Source organism: Microcebus murinus, chromosome 9, assembly GCF_040939455.1.
Source record: "Microcebus murinus isolate Inina chromosome 9, M.murinus_Inina_mat1.0, whole genome shotgun sequence".
Classification (NCBI taxonomy): Eukaryota; Metazoa; Chordata; class Mammalia; order Primates; family Cheirogaleidae; genus Microcebus; species Microcebus murinus.
The window spans coordinates 71,155,843-71,171,540 of NC_134112.1; the positions used below are offsets into that span (position 1 = coordinate 71,155,843).

The 15,698-nt window shown below is 39.4% G+C and overlaps 1 protein-coding gene across 2 annotated transcripts in view; it reads left to right on the top strand.

The window, feature by feature from the left end:
* MET (MET proto-oncogene, receptor tyrosine kinase) overlaps nt 1–15,698 on the top strand; it is a 108,476-nt gene that overhangs the window by 49,465 nt on the left and 43,313 nt on the right. For both annotated transcript variants that reach the window (XM_012761101.3, XM_020289757.2), the window contains 3 exons: nt 1,957–2,148; nt 12,880–13,014; nt 13,773–13,946. In XM_012761101.3, the coding sequence (XP_012616555.1) occupies nt 1,957–2,148; nt 12,880–13,014; nt 13,773–13,946 (501 nt within the window). The remainder of the gene's footprint in view (nt 1–1,956; nt 2,149–12,879; nt 13,015–13,772; nt 13,947–15,698) is intronic.

The following is a 15,698-nucleotide window of genomic DNA, read 5'->3' on the forward strand; positions in this document are numbered from 1 at the left end:
TATCTTATAATCATGCAAGCAAATATTAAGTTGCAGCTGTTACAGCTCTGTGACACTATGGTGCATAAATAAGTAAGAGGTATCATGACACTCAATTCTAGAAGCATTTGACCTAGAGGTTGGGGTTAGGGCCAGGTCCTGAGGAATGGTGGCCAGTGAAGATCTGAAGGAGGTATTAACAAGGTGAATGGTGCTGGATGGAGCATTACAGGCAGGGAGACAGCATGTGCAAAGGCCCTTAATGAGAAGACATGTGGCATATTTGGAGAACTGAAAGAAGGCTGGCTCACTGGAGCACAGAGCACAGATCTGGAGAAGTTTGGCAGGTGCCAGATGACGTGAAGCCCAGCAGCCATGTTAAAAATGTTGTCCTTTATCCTGCAAGCAATGGGGAAGCATTCAGTATTTTGAATACAGAGGGACATGATCATATTTGTCTTTTAAAAAGAAAATCCTGCTGCAATGTGGAGAACAGATCACCTGACATGGGTGGCAGTGGATGTGGTCAGTCTAGTTAGGAAGCCACTGCAGTAGTCCAGGAAAAGGGTACAGCGGCCAGAATGAGGATTGTGGTGGGGGCCAATAGAGAAGACTGGGTGGGTCCAGGAGGTATTTAGATAGTGGAATTAATGGATATTGATGATGGACTGTATATGGGGACTGAGGGAGAGGGAGGAATTGGGGGTGACACGTAGATTTCTAACTTGTGTACCTGGAGGAATAATAGAGGCATTCGCTGAGGTGTGTAGTATGCTAAAATCAGGCTAAGATTATGGTTTCTGCTATGGACATGTTGAGTATGAGGTTTCTGAGTCACGTGAGCAGAGATGTGTGTGTGTGTGTGTGTGTGTGTGTGTGTGTGTGTGTGTGTGTGTGTAATAAGTAATAGACATCCCAGGAGAAACTGAAGAGAGAGTGGAGAGGTGCCCCTAGGGTGGAGCCTTGAGAAACCCTAACATCTACAGCCAGGCATGGGGCATTCTGCAAAGGAGACATGAATGCTGCCGTCTGAGAGGTAGAAGGAAAACCGGGAGATTGAGGTGTCCAGTGGAAAGGAGAAATCCACAGTGCTTAACAGTATTTCTTAAAAACTTTCCTTTTGAGGTTGTACCTAAAGGTATCAGATTAAGTGGGTAATTATCTTTCAGGAAACTGGTTACTGAGACATTTGATGTACAACTTTTACATCTTTTTGAGACTTTCATCATAATGATGGCAAATACTTCAGTGATGTTCTCTATGTGCTGGGTTCTATTATAAGAGATTTATATAAACTAACTCATTTAATCTTTACAACAACTATGTAAGGTAAGTACCATTTCTATAGTTCTATAGATGGAGGATGAAACACAGAGATTACATGAACATCTGAATACAGAAAGATGATAGGAATTACACAAAGCAAGTGAGCATTAGGGACCAGGATTTGATGGGGGCACTTGGGTCTAGGCTCCGCTGCCTCCCCTTAAATTATCTGGTAACTGCCACTCCCCACCACCTCCCTGCTCTGTACACAAATGCACAAAGGCACACATTTAAAAATATAATATCATTGTATGATTCTAACGTTTATTTTTATTCCAGTTGAAATTCATCTCATTGGATGTGCCTGCTAGAAGCATTCCCTTTATGTTAAAGGCCGAGACATTCAAGGTTTGGGGTTTTTTATAATGGCACTGGCTATGTTCCATCTTTATGCATGCACATAGCAAACCATTGTGCAAGTTGGGATAATCAGGTCTGCCACCGTTTCAAAGCCTATCTAGACACCAGTGCCTAGTGAAACTGGAGCCATTCGCTCTCTAGAAATATTTATGCCTATCTGGGGCTATTTGCCTATTTGCATGGTTATCCTGGTCATAGTCCTTCACACTCTGGAAAGATACACTGGAAAGTTTCTTACCAGCTTGTTCACATCTAGACTTACATTAACTCTATGACCATATTTTATTCCAGACACTTCTGAGAAATTCATCAGGCTGTGAAGTGCGCAAGGATGAATATCGAACAGAATTTACCACGGCTTTGCAACGCGTTGACTTATTCATGGGCCAATTCAACCAAGTCCTCCTGACATCTATATCCACTTTCATTAAAGGAGACCTCACCATTGCTAATCTTGGGACGTCAGAAGGTCGCTTCATGCAGGTAAGTGCTTTCTGAGAGAAGCTGCTTCTGTTTTATCTGGCATTATGCGATTAATTTGTTTGTTCCTGCAGTAAGGTATTGCAAATACTGTAAAGTGAAAATCACAGTAGAAACTGGAGGCACTGGCTAAGAGCCAAACAATGAAGCCTGGTTCACCTTTTATGAAATGTATGGCCTATTTTTGTTAAGTTCTTGAAGCTTTCAGTTTGAATGTGGTTGCTTTAATTTTGTTGTCTGAAATGGTTTGGTGGTTTTTTTTTTTTTCCATTCATAATTTCTATCACGTGACTGGAAAATAAAATGAAACAATTAAAGCACTTCTAGGCAATGTTTTCCTATTTCAAGGGAAGCTGCAGATCAAAGGAGAGCTATTGTGTGAACTGTGCGTCTCCATGAGAAGAAACATTCACATCATTGAGAAATATTGGCAGGAGTTAGGAAGGGACATTACCCTCAAACTCCCATTGTAACTCAGGCTCTCCTGATTCTGCAAAACACTGGGGTCAGACACAAAGAAGCTCAAATACTAAAAAATAAAAAATCCAGATTTTATTAAGAAATGCTTTTACTGGATAGCAAAAATACTTCCATACAATGTTCACATTTGAAGCTTGATTGAAGTTAACGTGTTTCTTAGATACATGAGTCATGACACTTCGCAGAAATGAAAATACTCTTGTGTTGGATTTGTTTTACTGCTTTAGTAGTTATTGGTGCTTTCAGCATGAGTACCTTTGTAGATTCTTGATTAATGAAGAATCACAATGGCATCTGTGGAAATGTTGAATTTCTATGAATACTAGAAATTTCCTTTCAAGGGAGATGCTTATTTCATAATCATCTAATAGACTTTAACATCCTCACCAGACAGTGACTTCTGGTAAACCAATTCAGGATAATGATGTTTTCCTATGACTTACCCATCTGAATATCCTCTATCTGTATTCTTGTACAAAACTTATTTTTTAAAATTACCACTGTCTTGGCCGGGCGCTGTGGCTCACGCCTGTAATCCTAGCTCTTGGGAGGCCGAGGCGGGCGGATTGCTCAAGGTCAGGAGTTCAAAACCAGCCTGAGCAAGAGCGAAACCCCATCTCTACTATAAATAGAAAGAAATTAATTGGCCAACTGATATATATATAAAAAAAAAATTAGCCGGGCATGGTGGCGCATGCCTGTAGTCCCAGCTACTCGGGAGGCTGAGGCAGTAGGATCACTCGAGCCCAGGAGTTTGAGGTTGCTGTGAGCTAGGCTGACGCCACGGCACTCACTCTAGCCTGGACAACAAAGCGAGACTCTGTCTCAAAAAAAAAAAAAAATTACCACTGTCTTTATGGCAGTCTGAATATTAGTCATTGCCAGATTTTAAGAACTATAAATCAGGTTTCTCTTGTACTAGTGGGCATAGTGGAATTTTTTCAGTCATAAACTATGTAAATAAAATCTTCCTGGCTTTAAACTAGTAACATACCTCCTGATATCTGATTGTTTCCTCTCTCCATCCCAATAAGCTTATTCACCCACCTCATCCATCTTGACCATTTAATTCTATCCTTAACTTCTCAGAATTTCAAGGATTCCACCCTTCCCATATAGACATGCACTCTAGAGTATTTGAAATATGGTCATACTTATTATCCCTGTAGAATGCGTGGGATTATTTTGTGTTTATATGTGTTCTTAATTTACATTGATGGTATTCTGCAGAATTCCAAAAGTCCAAAGGAGGATGAGAGGAGCTAGCATCTGTTGATTTCCTAATGTGCCCATTATGCTGATTTGCTGCTCTACTTTATCTATATTTCTGCTTTTCTTTTTTTCAAAATTGTCCATTACCTCGCCAATCCAGTTTCACATTAATAAGTTTTCAACAGTCACTTTAGGTGTGACACTTTTTTAACATCAAAAGTTTCCTGGCCTATTTCCAGATTCTAAAGGTGTAATAAAATCCCATTTTTAAATAGATTACTTTATTAACTGAGTAAATTCTGCCATGTGACAGAGTCCACCACCCGAGGGATGTGTCATGCATCAGTTTCATTGTAACAGAAATGCTGTGGCAAATGTTTTATTCCTATCTCCCTGCATTTGCATAAAATAAACTAGTTAATATAGTTTGCCCATTAACTGTGCATCCAAAACAAAAGGTAAAAATAAAGACATGCTTATTTTGTGAAAGGTACTGTTGTCACTGATTTTTTTTTTTAAACCAGGTGGCTTTTAATTCATCAAATAAGTACAGGGAACCTACTCACTTTGCTTTACTAGGCAAATGAATGAAGCAAAAGAAATAGTGACAAAGAACCTGTCTATAAGGAACTCAAATCTTAGTAGGAAAGGTAAAAACATTTATTTACCTGATAACAATAGTGCATACAGTCCAAGGGCTTTTGGAAACCACAGAGGGTCTATTTCTCTGACACTTGCCTAAGAGAATTCCATCCCATTAAATTTTATATAAATAAACCGAAAGCACTTGATGTTGATCAGTCAACATCACTGAAATCCAATTTATTTACAGCAAATAATGGTGGGGGAGGAGTCAGGAGTATAGCACAGATCTGGGGACCTTCCAGTTTAATCTGTCAGAGCAGTCTCTTTCTACCAAGTTCTAGAAATGCTTTGACTGTGCTAAAATGCTAAATCTGTGGCCAGGTCTAAATTTCTACAACTCATATTTTAATAAATACTATGAAGTTTCTGTTATAAAATAGAATGGATATAATTTTTTTTTCTGAAGACAGCTGCCATACATGAAAAGGAACAGAAAAATGATTTTACTTCCTTCCTATCCTGAAGTCTAATGGCAAAGTTGCTTTGCGAATTTTTTTCTCCCAAGAGTTTGCAGCTGTTTCTGCCTTTCCTATTGTGCTTGTGTTCAGCTTTGGCTGGGAACACAAGCTATGGCCCCAGCTGTTGGGTGCAAAGTGAATCAGGTATTTCACAGTGGTTATTTGATTAGAAAGAATTATATTGTTTAGCTAACAATATTATGTGGATGGCAGAGAAGACATTTTTGACATGTCCCTAACATTTAAACATGTGTAACTTATCTCATACAGGTGCAGCCATGTCTAAATGTACTGCTGTGTGCATATATTTGAGTCTCAATATCTGTAGAGCTATGTCAATGTAGATATAGATTTCAAAAACAGTTTTTATTTGTATATAATCACACTCTTGGGATGCTTTGAAGTAAAATAACATGATAAGCAATGTTTGAGATAGTGTAAGTAAACAGTGAGAACGTGCCTTCTTACAAATTGGGGAAGGGGATATGGAAAAGAACAAGGCTCCAGAACATTCACACAGCGTGCGGGAAGAGATTCGCATGAAGATCACAGGACTAATCACAGGGATTGCCCACGTCTCCCCTTCTCAGTTCCTCCTCTAATCTACATCCAAAACAATGCTTGCTTGATTTTTTTTTAACAGCACTTGTATAAGGCCTTTAATCTCTAAATGCAAAGCATTGCTATTAAAATATTTGTGCATGACTGTCAGGCCAGGAAGACTGAGTGCATCAGGGATACGGGTGGGGGTAGGGAGGCCTTTCAAGACTTGTTTCAAGTTCAGCTCCACAAATACTAGCTGGGCACCTACCGAGGGCACAGTAACACTGGCCATTGTTAGAGAACTATCACAGCTGCCATTGGGCTCTGTGGTGTCATCCTTGCCCTTCTCCCACGCCCCCCTCTCCAATTCCTTCATGCTGTTATTCCTCATCACTCCTTTTCTCTTCTGCCTCTAAACTGGACTAGTTGAGTCTTAAGCCAGAAACTTAAAGAAGGTAGGGATCACCTAAAAAGACACCCTTTACTCATGATCTTAAAACGGACTATGTTATTAATCAGTGAACTTGAGAATAATTATTCACTTCCAGTAAGACCAACCAATTCATCTGTTGACCTCCTGTCTTCAAATTCCTTCAGTTCCTGTGCCCCCATCATGGCATGTCAATGCTTTGTGTGGGAAGCCTAGGGCATACATCACATTTGGGATCACTGCAATTTTAGAGTATTTGACACAGATCATCAACTCATTGATGCTATGAGTGTTGGACAGAGACACAGATGAATGAAGCTTGAACTTGAAGACCACTTCTCCTTAGGGACTGCTAATTTACCTATCTCCTTTATAAAATACTCAGATAAAAATATCATCTATCTTTTTTTTAATGTGTACATTATTGACTTAGTTATATCCTTAAAGAATGTAGCTTTGACATATTTCTTTAGGGGAAAATACACTCATAAGTTCTAAAATTTCTTTTGTGTAAAAAAGAACTTCCTATAAATAATAATTTCAGGGTTATGTTGGTAGCTAAAAATTAAGTCCAGCTCATGTATAGTCTCCTAAAATGAATTAATAACATGCTTTTGCAAGACATATCTTCTCCATTGTTACATGCATAGAAATTTAAAATATCATAAATATTTGAAACCATGGCAAAATGCTAAGCTTGTTTTTGTTTTGGTTTTTCATAGCAAGGATTAATTGGGATTTCTTACATGGTGCCTTTTGGAAACAGCAGAGAGACATTTGAAGAGATGAAATATATATATGTAGTTTTTTGAACTTTTATCACTTTTAAATTACAGAAACAGATATACTCTGTGTATATATTGGCTAATCCTACCATAGATATATTTGGAATATTTATTTGAAAATATTGGTTATGTTTAATTTTTTTTATTTGCTAGCCTATTTTGTTTTTAGATGTTTGAAACTTTTTGTACAAAGGTCTTAATCTAGTATTGACTCATTTTGACTCACTTTTGACTCATTTTAAAAAGTGGAAACACATACACATTAATATTGCAATATGAGGAAAACTGGTTTTCCTTTTGGATATACCCGGCCTTCATTGGTATCATGTTGGTGTAGAAGGACTTGCACTGGTTTACCAAAATGAGTGAAGGAAAGAACAGAGTAAAGCTTCATTTAATTTAACGTTTGCTCCCTGGTACTTTTGTCTTACCATTTCTAATTCTGAGCTGTCAATACCAATCAGCAATTTCTACTTCTTAGTTTTCGTTTTTTTCTATTGCAGAAAACTAGATGTTTACCTTGATTGAAACAAGTAACTCTGCTCTTCATATTCTGATTTCTTCCTAAGTAAACAACAATTTCTGTCTCATACTGAAGAAGATAGTAAACCTAAAAACAGGCAAGAAACAGGCAGCATCAGAAGCTATTTCTTGAAAATGCAGATTAAACCCTTGAAAGTTATGTAAATTCTGAAACATTTAAAAACCCCATGCCTTCTTCAAGTCGTAAGCGAGCTTCTTATTTCAATCTATTCGTATTAAGGCAGTAGATCCGCCTCAAGGGCCCGCTGTGTGCCCGCGTCTGTACTGGGAACTGCAGGGAAAGCAGCACACTCCCTGAGTCCCTACATCCGGGTATTATCAGTCTGTGTATTAGTGGTGTCGTCTTCTTCACTCACGTTTTTTCTCTGGAGTCTCAAATTCCAATAATTTGCATCACCTCTCATTAAGAATGAAGTTTTCCTTATTCCTTTATAGAAATCTTCTTTTTTTCTTAACTTTTAAACCAAGCTAGATGGTTTAAACCATTCTTTTAAACCAAGCTAGATGATATCAAAGCTCCCATTCACTTTTATTTGCCTTGAAATAGAACTGCGTATTTTCTGTCCTTATAAAAGGAAAATTCACTTCAATCCTTTCAGGCCTCTTGGTTACATTTAACCTACACTTCTATAAGACTGAACCATTTACAACAAGGTCTACCATGTTATTTGATCCCGGGATCACCGTGTGAAGAAGGACTGTTTACGTGTTTTCTAAAAGTCTGCCATCCAGTCCAGAGATGTATTGAGGGTCACCAAGAGTGTCCCACATGGAACTCCTACCTGTAGAATTGAATCCCAGAGCAGCACCTCATTAAAAGAAGTACAATGCCAACAGGAATTTTAGTAGTTACTTGAGTCTCCCTAAAAATATTAAAGGACATAAAATATTCTTAGTCTACTGCAACTCTGATTAAACTCTCTGTCTGGCTATCTTCTGACAACTTCCAGGGGCCTCTCCCTCTCCTTCAGGAGGTCCACTGTCACCCACGCTGTTCCAGCCCACCCATGCTACCACCTCCACCACCTCTGCTCTGGGCCTCCCATGGGATATGCCAGCAACCCTTCACCTCCTCTGCCAAGCACAGGTGTTGGGGAGTGTGCTTCGTCTCCCACTCTGACTGCTTCTCCTCGGGAGAATCCACCTGCCTCTCCTTCTGCCTCTCCTTCTGCCTCTCCCCCACTGCCAGACTCACTGGGACCCTGTTTTATAGAAGTGCAGTCTGACCATGAGGACTTCAGCACACTGATTGGGATGCTGAGCAGGGGATGCCCAAGTACTCAGTCTGAGGTGGGAGGAATGGGAGGAAGGCTGTGAACCTTCATAAGTAAACCTTCCTCTTACTTAATTGAAGACAACATTTGGCAGAGAAATATAAACCAAAACCATAGTGAAGTACCACTTCATACTCACCAGGATGGCTATAATCAAGAAAAGTGAAAATAACAAGTGTTGGCGAGGGTGTTGAGAAATTGGAACCTTCATGCGTTGCTGGTAGGAATATAGAATGGTGCAGTCACTGTGGAAAGTGGTTCGGCAGTGCCTTAGAAGGTTAACTATAGAGTTGCCATAGGCAATTCCGCTCTTAGGTAACTAAGAGAAACAAAAATACATATTTATTTATGTACCCAAGAGAAATGAATATATATGTTCACACAAAAAGTTATACATGAATGTTCATTATTCACAATAGCCAAAACATTGGGAAACAACCCAAATGTCAATCAAGTGGTGAATAGATAAATAAAAGGCGGTATGGCCATACAGTGAATTTTGACAATAAAAAGGAACATGAATGAATCTTGAAAACACTATGCTAAGTGCAAGAGGCCAGACACAAAAGAGTACATATTGTAGGATTCCACTTATATGAAATATCCAAAATAGGAAAATTTATAGAAATAGAAGATAGTTTAGTAGCTGTCAGCAGCCAGAGGGTATAGGGAGATTGGGGAATGATGGCGAAGGATGTGGAATTTCTTTGTGAGGTAATGAAAGGGTTCCAAAATTGACCGTGGTGATGATTGCACAAATCCGTGAATATACTGAAAACTGTTGCATTGTTCACTTTTTTAAAAAAAGCAACATTTGGGGGAGTAGACAGAAAGCCATATATAAATATCTCAGGTTAAATTGTATTCATCATTCTTAAAGAAAACTAAATTCTAAAACATTTTAATTAAAAATAAAACAATACATGTGGTATATCTGGCTTTTACATATATGTAGATGTCTCATACAAAATTATTTTATTCGGGTTTACAAATTTTGGGACTTAGCCACAAGGTTTTATTTTATTTGTACATATATTTCTTCCCCATGTCCTCTCCCAGATTTCACATCCAGGTGAGGTTAAATGAGATCATAACCACAACAATTGAGTAAATTCATATTCCTCCCTTCCCCAAATGTATTAGTCCTATATTTTCAAGAGCACTAGAGAAAAAGGTTTTGTGACATAAATACTAAAGATTAGTTGTCAACACAGTAGAAACTCAAAAAGAAAATTACCAGTCTTCTATTTTATACTACTTGTTCCAAGACTGCCAGGTGATTTATCATAAGAATTAAATTTAGATGCCAAATTCAGTTCTGTCCCTAGAAATATCTCCATGACAACCAAAAGGAACTCCTAATTTCTTGCAAACATTGTTTCAGGGGTATTTTGAGAGTTAAAGTGGTTACTCAATTATTTAGAATTCCAGCGGGAAGAGAAAGTGAGGAATTAAGGATAGAAAAGCATTCTTGGCATTTTACAGCAGTAGGTATCCCTGCAGAGAAAGGACTAATGATCAACTAAAAAGGCATTTGCATCTGTGCTCCAACCTCTGCTCAAAATTCCAAGCGGTCATCTCACTTATCCACACCGCTTTCCTGTCTTCTCCTGCTTGTCCCATTTTCTATGCCAAGCAACACTCGTCCTAGCTCATGATCAAAGGTAGAGCTTCGCTAAGCTGTGCTAGTAGCATTTCCTCTCTGCCATCAAAAGCTATTCCAATGAGGAGGTTTGCTCCTTAGGCACACTTAACTTGTGCAGCCAAGATAACCGAAACAAGGAGTCATTGGCAAGGCAAATATATTGTGAAATGTGTTTTAGTACTTTGACTCACAAGTGACTCTTGGGACCTCAGAGTTGAAGCTTTTTATTGATACTTACTCTGGCGCTCCAGGAGTCTAGCAGTTGAGTGTTTAAGAAGAGGTCAAGCACATGGATTCTGGCATTAGATAAAGCTCTTTGGAAACCTGACTCTTGTATTTTCTAGAAGCTAAAATTCTCTGTCATATTTTCTTTAAGGAAAATAATAGTACATACCGTATAGGATTATTGTAAGGAGTAAACGAAATCTATGTAAAGCACTTAGCACAATGCCTGAGTCAGTCACCTAGTATGAAAGTACCATATATATATATATATATATATATATATATATATATAGTGCTCTCTCCAGACAAAAAGTCTCAACAGGGGATGTGCAGATCCATCAATCCAAGTCATCCAGAGATGCAAAAAGGTTCATTCTTTTTGGGAAATGAATACCTGGATGTGTTTCGATATTTGATAAAGTCAAAGGTGATGACCTAGTAATTAAGAAAGGATTGCTTACTATAGATACAGGAAATGACATTAAAGAGAGCAAGAAGGTAGGAGAGAGCAAGGCTTATGGAGCAAGTCTGAGTAGAATGGGAGAAACCAGGAAGACAGACACAAAATGTGGATATTTATAGGGAGGTTCATAGTGATTAATAATCCTCAGTGAAGTGGAAAGCACAGAATGTGATGGAAAACAGAGTCAGGATAAGATATTAAGATAGTTTGGTGTTCTGTGTTGTTTTTGACACACGCATGAGAAAAAGAGTGTTTTTTTTTTTTTTCTTTCACCTTCGCAGTTTGAAGTGATTGGCAAAGATCAAGGAAAAAAGGGAGGAAATGGGAGGGGGCTGTAGAAAAAATGAGAAGTGGTGAGCACCAGAAGAGAGTGAAGATTGCAAAATTGGATAACTAAAATCTGGATAATTTGGGGCAGAAGCTTTGGAAGTCTGACTCTGATGTTCTGCTTGTAATCAGTACCCAGAGGGAGGTAGGGCTGGTAATTGAACTTCTGTTCACTTTGCCTGCAAAGGTCACAAATACCTATTGGGCCCTAAAATTTAGGAAATAACAACAGTTTCCATCATTTCCCATCCTGACCAAGTGACCTTTGATCCATCACTTAACTTCTGTGCAAATATAGCCACCCTGTTTAATGGAGATGTTTTGAAAGTGTTCTGTGTTTGGAGTAGGACAAACATTAGAGCAAAGATGTCACAATGTTTAACCTTTATGGCTCTGTGTGAGCTTGACTAGTTTCTCTGTCGACAGTCTACTTTCTGAGAACAAATTAGCTACTTGGGAATCTTCCCAAATTGTTGCAGTCTACTTGGCTCCTATATTGTGTTGAAGAAAAAATTTACTATTGTTCTCCAGAACATTTGTATGTTGAGTGTGTGTATAGAGAACAAAGCAGTTCATTATTCCTATAATTTCCATTCCCATTTTGCGGATGAGAAAGCTGAGGTAGAGGTAGTGGCTATTTAAGTAATCCTAATCTCATAGATGCCGATGTTTTTCCTGTGATTTCAAACCCTCAGCAAGTAAATGCACTTTCAATGCAATGTAAAAGCCTATTAGAGATGTCTGGCAATTTTGCAAAGTAGATTTCAAGACTGGAGCTGTGCTCAGCCTCCTACACCTCATGTATATGCAAGCCAATGGCCTGCTTCAGAATGAAAGTCTCTCTGAGGGCTCCAACACCTTCCTAAAATCTAAGCTTTCATCTAAGATAATCATCCTGATTTTATCCCAATTGTTGTTGATCACACTCTCTGAACTTCATTATTACTGGGTTCTAGGAACAGGGCGGATGGAAATTATACAGCTGGGTGACATCCCAAATTAGAAATACCTGAAAACAACAATGACACCGATCATCCAACTTCGTTTCCCAGGCATTGTTAAAACCATCAGCCCTTATTTTAAAGCCAGGCCAAGATGTAGAACTTTATTTATGATCCAAGTAATAATATATCGTGGGACAGTGGCTTATAAAAAATCCAGCACATCATTTTAAAGTAGCTGGGGTCCTATTTTGACCTCAGAAAAAAATCTACAAATATGACTTAAGAGTAGCAAAGCTGGAACTAGCTCCAGGTTTCCAGACTCCCTATCTACTACTTTTACCTTTATTACATCAAGGGAAACTACTCGGTTGGGAGGGTCAAGAGGATAGGTTAAAAATTAATCCAGAATCCTCGTAGCATGTGTGGTATCTTCTTTCTGGGGAGAGTTTTGGCTCCTCCAGTTCCCAATAGCGTTGTGAGGATCTGTCTGCATGTGCTGGCTGATTGATTGAAAGATCTCCTTCCCAAGAAACCATTAAAAGATCATAGGCAGAAGTCTGTCTTGGGGATTCAGATAAATTGGCTTCAAGGCAGGAGATTAGAAAATGTCGTATTGATTTACAACAAGATGAACTGTTGGGTCTTCAGTTCAAACACCCACGAGCTCTTCTAATCTGTTATTACCATTATCATCCAAATTTTACACTTCCATGGAAACCGACCTTATTGGAATAAGAGTGTTTTCTTTTTTGTTTCTCAGGTTGTGGTTTCTCGATCAGGATCCTCAACCCCTCATGTGAACTTTCAGCTGGATTCCCACCCTGTGTCTCCGGAAGTGATTGTGGAGCACCCGTTAAACCAGAATGGCTACACGCTGGTTGTCACTGGGAAGAGGGTAAGAAGTTTCCATGGATGTGGTTCTTCCTGAGTGGATATTTAGAGCTAGTGTCATTTGGTCCTTTGTAACTTCTCTCTTCATCTTAGAGTCACTTCTCCATTAAGTTCTTTCACGAGTATTCCGGAAATCTTCTGAAATCAAGTTAATTTTTTATGCAAGGAAGATGGGACCTAAGGGAGGTCTTTTTCAAAACTTCTCCCTTTGTCCTGTATTTCTCAATGAGAAAAACAAACACACAGAATGAGTATTACAGTCCTCATGGCAGAACTCTAGTGCAGGCAGATAAATCCTGGAAATGCACATTGGAATCTGACTCCAGCCAGTAATCCCTTTTCTCTGAGACAAGAACGTGCATCTTGATGCCAGAATGATATGTAATCTCAGTATTTTCCAGGAGTTCAAGTGTGCTTTCCCACAGCTTAAATTATGCTCTCTTGTTGTTTCAAAATCATTTCAGACAGGGCACAATGTCTCTACTATATAGAACCTCTAACATTGCATGACAATGCTATGTTCACAGGACAGAATGTTAACTGTTGTCACATACGTGCCAACAATAGAGGGAAGGACAGAATTTGACTTTTTAAAATTTTAATTGCTTAACTAATATTACATGATCTGCACACATAGGTGCTTCCTCTAGTAGACTCTATAAAATGATATTTGCATAGATCTTTTGTGTACTCAGTTTTTACTTAAGAAACAAACAAACCAAAAACCCCTCTGGAAGTTCTTTCTATCCCTTTTCTTCACAGATCACCAAGATCCCACTGAATGGCTTGGGCTGTGGACATTTCCAGTCCTGCAGTCAGTGTCTCTCTGCCCCTTCCTTCGTGCAGTGTGGCTGGTGCCACGATAAATGTGTGCGATCAGAGGAATGCCCCACTGGGACATGGACTCAAGAGATCTGTTTGCCTGCCATCCACAAGGTAGGAATCTCTGTCAGCTGTCACATGTGTTTTTTGGTAAACGTAAATCCCACCAATGAAAAAGAAATCCCTGAATCAATTTATTCATTTAACTAAGAGACATCAGCCAAAGCTCTGTCTCCCTCCTGGCTTTGTCTCTAGGGTGGCGTTTGTGCACATCCCCCAGAGTCCTGCACCTGAAGTGCTCTCTTCATACTCACTAGGTTCTCTCCTTGGGCCACAGCTCTCCCTTAGTGCTAGAGTGTAAGAGTGGTGGCTAATTAGTGACATTGCTACCGTTTTCTCACACTGGGACCTGTTGCTTCCTGACTCACCCATTCGCTGATTACTCATCACCTACTTTATCAGCCACGTACCCAGACCTAAAGCTCCACCACAGAAACACATCTGTTCTTGGCATATCCTGGAACCCTGAGCTGAACCCTACCAGCAAGCGATCCTAGCTATGCTAGGGTGCTCAGGACAGGAGGTTTCTTCCTGTCTGAGGTATAGATGGCAGCCTTGTCTCTTCACAGAAGAAACTAGAGGCTACTTCCCAGGGTGATGTGGGAGGCAAGTAGAAGGTCACCACTCAGGGGTGGCTGTGAGTCTTTCAGTGTTCCTGGAAGAGAAGTAAAGGCTCGACTGATGCTATCCTAACATCTATACTTCTGTAAGCCCATTGATCCTTTAATTCATTCCCAAAATATCTACTGAGTGCATACCACTTGGCAGGCTCTCTTCTAGACACTGGTGAGATACAGTCCGCAGCAAGACATACACACCCCTTGCTGCTAGAGAACTCTGCTTCTGGCAGCGGACAGACATCAGCCATGATAAGGCAGCCATGCTCTCTGCCTCTGTTGCCTTGTTTGCTGAAGCATACATTTGGCACCATGAAAATCTCGATGGCAATTTTTAAAAATTTCTTGGCCCAAAACATTTTGCTTGAAAACACTTCCCTGGTGAGGGCCCAGCATGTATTTTCTCTGCCTGCACATAGAACAGTTGGACTTTAGTAAATGGTCCTTGTGAAAGATTCAAGTTAAAGGTCTCGGTCGCCTGGTTCATGCCCAAGTAAACAAAGCGAGCGCGAGTCAGAACAGGAACCGCCCCCAAGCACATGGCTGTTTTCATTTAGTTACGGTTTGGAGCAAGATTTGTAGCGGGTGATTGGGTTTTAAACCACGTCATTTTCTGTTAGGTGTGACACAATTATTAAGACTTAGCTTGATGGGCGAAAGAATAAAGTTAAAGAGAGTAAGGAAACAAATTTAAACCTATACTGTAGTATGTAAGCACTTTTTGTTGTTTAAGGTACTTCTAAAACGACATGCAATTTTATGCTTTTTGAACACACAGCCTTAGCAATTTGAGACACTAGGGGTGTGCACTCAGCCATTCCCTGAGAGAGATATGGAGTGTGTGTGTGTGCACATGCAATTAGATCACAACCGTTTCGTTTCAGAAATAGCCAAGGTGCTAGTTTACATAAAGAAAGCAGGTTAATAATCTGTACAAATGAAACATTTAATTTTGATTAATGTGCTTCCTTTTAATAATCATGAAAGCTATATTAAAATAGCTAAAATAAAGTAAGTATTTTAGAATTTTCTGGAACCAGAGAATCTCTTATAATGTTTGAATCTCCCTCCTCTCTCACCTTTCCTAACTCTGGCACTGTACAGTTGGCGATTTTGAAAGGTTGCATAGTATCATGCACAAGTCAGTGAGGCTTAGGCTGTAGGGTTAGAAGGAAAGTAGTGCAGCTGA